The sequence below is a fragment of the Buceros rhinoceros genome, unplaced genomic scaffold (genome assembly GCF_000710305.1).
Source record: "Buceros rhinoceros silvestris isolate BGI_N320 unplaced genomic scaffold, ASM71030v1 scaffold32790, whole genome shotgun sequence".
Taxonomy (NCBI): Eukaryota; Metazoa; Chordata; class Aves; order Bucerotiformes; family Bucerotidae; genus Buceros; species Buceros rhinoceros.
In genome coordinates this window covers 41190-43699 of record NW_010389590.1, presented here as the reverse complement: position 1 = coordinate 43699, position 2510 = coordinate 41190, and the positions used below count along the sequence as shown (strand labels likewise).

Sequence of the window (2510 nt, the reverse complement as noted above, 5' to 3'; positions counted from 1 at the left end):
TGATCCCGGAAAAGGTAGGTGGAATGGCTACCAGAGCCTTCACAAAGTCCTGTAGCCGTTTCTCCTACGCAGAGTGAAGAAGGATGTGGAGAAATCTTTGCCAGCCAAAGTGGAGCAAATCCTCCGAGTGGAGATGTCTGCTTTGCAGAAACAGTATTACAAGTGAGTAATTTATCAAGTTACTGGGAGTGCTGGTAGAAATGAGCACATCTTCCTACGGGAATGTGTTTCAGTATACCATGTCCTTCAGAGCGCAAAGTGACAGCCATCGCCTGTAGTACCTGGTGCTTCCCAGAAGGAATCTGAGGGAGGGTAGTTGGTATCTTGCCTTCTAAAAAAAGCACCTCCAGACCACTGGAGATGCTTTTGTAGAGTAATACAATTTGCAGAACAGAGGCCTGGGAAAGGAAAGCTCCCCACAAATTTGTGGTGCTGAAGTGTAATAATATGAACAGGAAAGTGAAGTCAGCGTTTCTAGTGAGGAAACAGCAGTATCCTCTACAAGATGTGCAGAGAGATGCCTGAACAAGATGTCCCTGGAAGTTTTGTTCCTCCAAGACTCCAGCATGCCCACTCTGCACTGCCAGACAGTCTGGACTTTTCGTTTTCCTGCCTGCAGGTGGATTTTGACAAGAAACTACAAAGCTCTTTCAAAGGGAACGAGGGGGAGCACATCTGGTTTCCTGAACATTGTGATGGAGTTGAAAAAGTGCTGCAACCATTGCTACCTTATCAAACCTCCTGAGGATAACGAGAGAGAGAATGGCCTTGAGACCCTGCAGGTGGGCAGCGTCTTTGGTTACCACCTCTTCTCCTTAACTTTGATAAGATCTGGTGAAGCTTTAGCTTTTGCATCTTCTCAGCTGGTAATAGTCCTCACAGCTGAGCCACTGAATCTCACGTCCAGGCAATGTTTTGTGGCCGTCTAGAATGGGAGGTGAATGCAGTATAAGATCTGTCTTGTCTGATTCATTCTGTGTGTGCCCTTTGCTGGGTAAATCCAGGTGATTTCATTAGAGGTGTACGGGAAAAGCACGGCCGCAGCAGAACCTGATCTCTGCATGTCTGTGTAGTGTACGTAAGGGTAAGGTTGGGAAGCATCAGCTGGAATGACGGTTACCTCTTCAGTCTCTGATCAGGAGCAGTGGAAAGCTAATTCTCTTGGACAAGCTGCTGACCAGGCTGCGGGAGAGAGGCAACAGAGTGCTGATCTTCTCTCAGATGGTGAGGATGCTGGACATCCTGGCAGAGTACCTGACTATCAAACACTACCCTTTTCAGGTGAGAAACATCAGCATGGAAAACAGTGGGGGTTGCTGAAAATTCAGGGAAGTGTGGAGAGAGAGGGCAGAATTTTCCCAGAGCTTAGTGGCTGGGATTACAGGTTGCCCTTACTGAAATACACTGGAGAGAACTGGGAAGTCCCTTCATTATTTCAGTGTGGCCCCATCTCTGCAAAACACCTCTGTGAGGCCCCTGCTTTGGGCTGTGCCCTGTGGTAAACCCAAGGGAGAGGATAGCAAACTCAAAGACCCTGGCTGGGAGCCTGTAACGAGAGCTGCAGTGTCACCCACTGTGTGACTGTTGCCTGAGCATACCCGCCCTCCTGCCTTCGTGACACAGCAGACTAAGACAGTGCAGTTATTTTTAATTTGTGGTTATTTTTAATTATTAAATGCTACAGGCAGTGAAGAGGGCTGGAGGGCTCCTAGGTCTTGGGTGCAGCAGTTCCTCAGGGCTCCTTTACCTTCTCTCTTTTATCATTATTGTTGATTTTTCCAGCGCTTGGACGGCTCGATCAAAGGGGAGATCCGAAAGCAGGCGCTGGACCACTTCAACGCCGACGGCTCTGAGGTACTGCAGCTGGGGCTGTCCTGCCTCAGGAGGGGCCGGGTGGGCTGCCCAAGCAGTGGCCATTTGTGACTTGGCCACGGGTTGTGACTGCCAAGAGGGGGTTAGTTCAGTTCATTTCTTTTTGCAGGACTCCAGATACTTTTAAAGACACAGATGTAGGTTTTGCAACTAGCCATATTGCTTATTTTAGATCTCCCACACCCAAAGAATGGGGCTGCGAGTATCATCTCCAGAAAGTCCTGAAGAGGCTGGGAAGAGCCTGAATTTAACAATTCTCTCCCCCTAGAATGAGATGGTTGCTAAATAATTCCTCCAGTCTGAAGCTGGTTTTGGATATGAAATGGCAAAGGCAAAAGGGGGATTTAAAGTGTCAGCAGGCAGTGGAGTCTGGTGTTGGAGGTGAAAGACTCCAGCGTAATAGGAGAGGGCATCTCAAGCCTCTTGACTGGGCTTGCTGACTCACAGTGACTGGTGCGAGACACTTGTTTTGTGCGCCGGTGAGCCCAGTTGTGAGAAACACCTTTCCTCACTCCAGCAGTCTGGGCTGGAGGAGGATTCCTGGCTGGCACAGGAGATAACAGTTAGGTGCTTCATGGTCGTGGGAAAGTTAACAAATAAAAGTGAGGAGGAGGCAGCAGTGTGGGTGGGAGAGGAAC

The 2510-nt window shown here is 49.0% G+C and overlaps 1 protein-coding gene across 1 annotated transcript in view; it reads left to right on the top strand.

Moving 5' to 3' along the window:
* The window catches only part of CHD2 (chromodomain helicase DNA binding protein 2), a gene marked incomplete at its 5' end in the record, with an annotated part of 37765 nt that overhangs the window by 19272 nt on the left and 15983 nt on the right, over positions 1-2510 (top strand). The window contains 4 exon segments of the mRNA XM_010134790.1: positions 15-162; positions 620-782; positions 1129-1281; positions 1783-1854. Of these exon segments, the coding sequence (XP_010133092.1) occupies positions 15-162; positions 620-782; positions 1129-1281; positions 1783-1854 (536 nt within the window).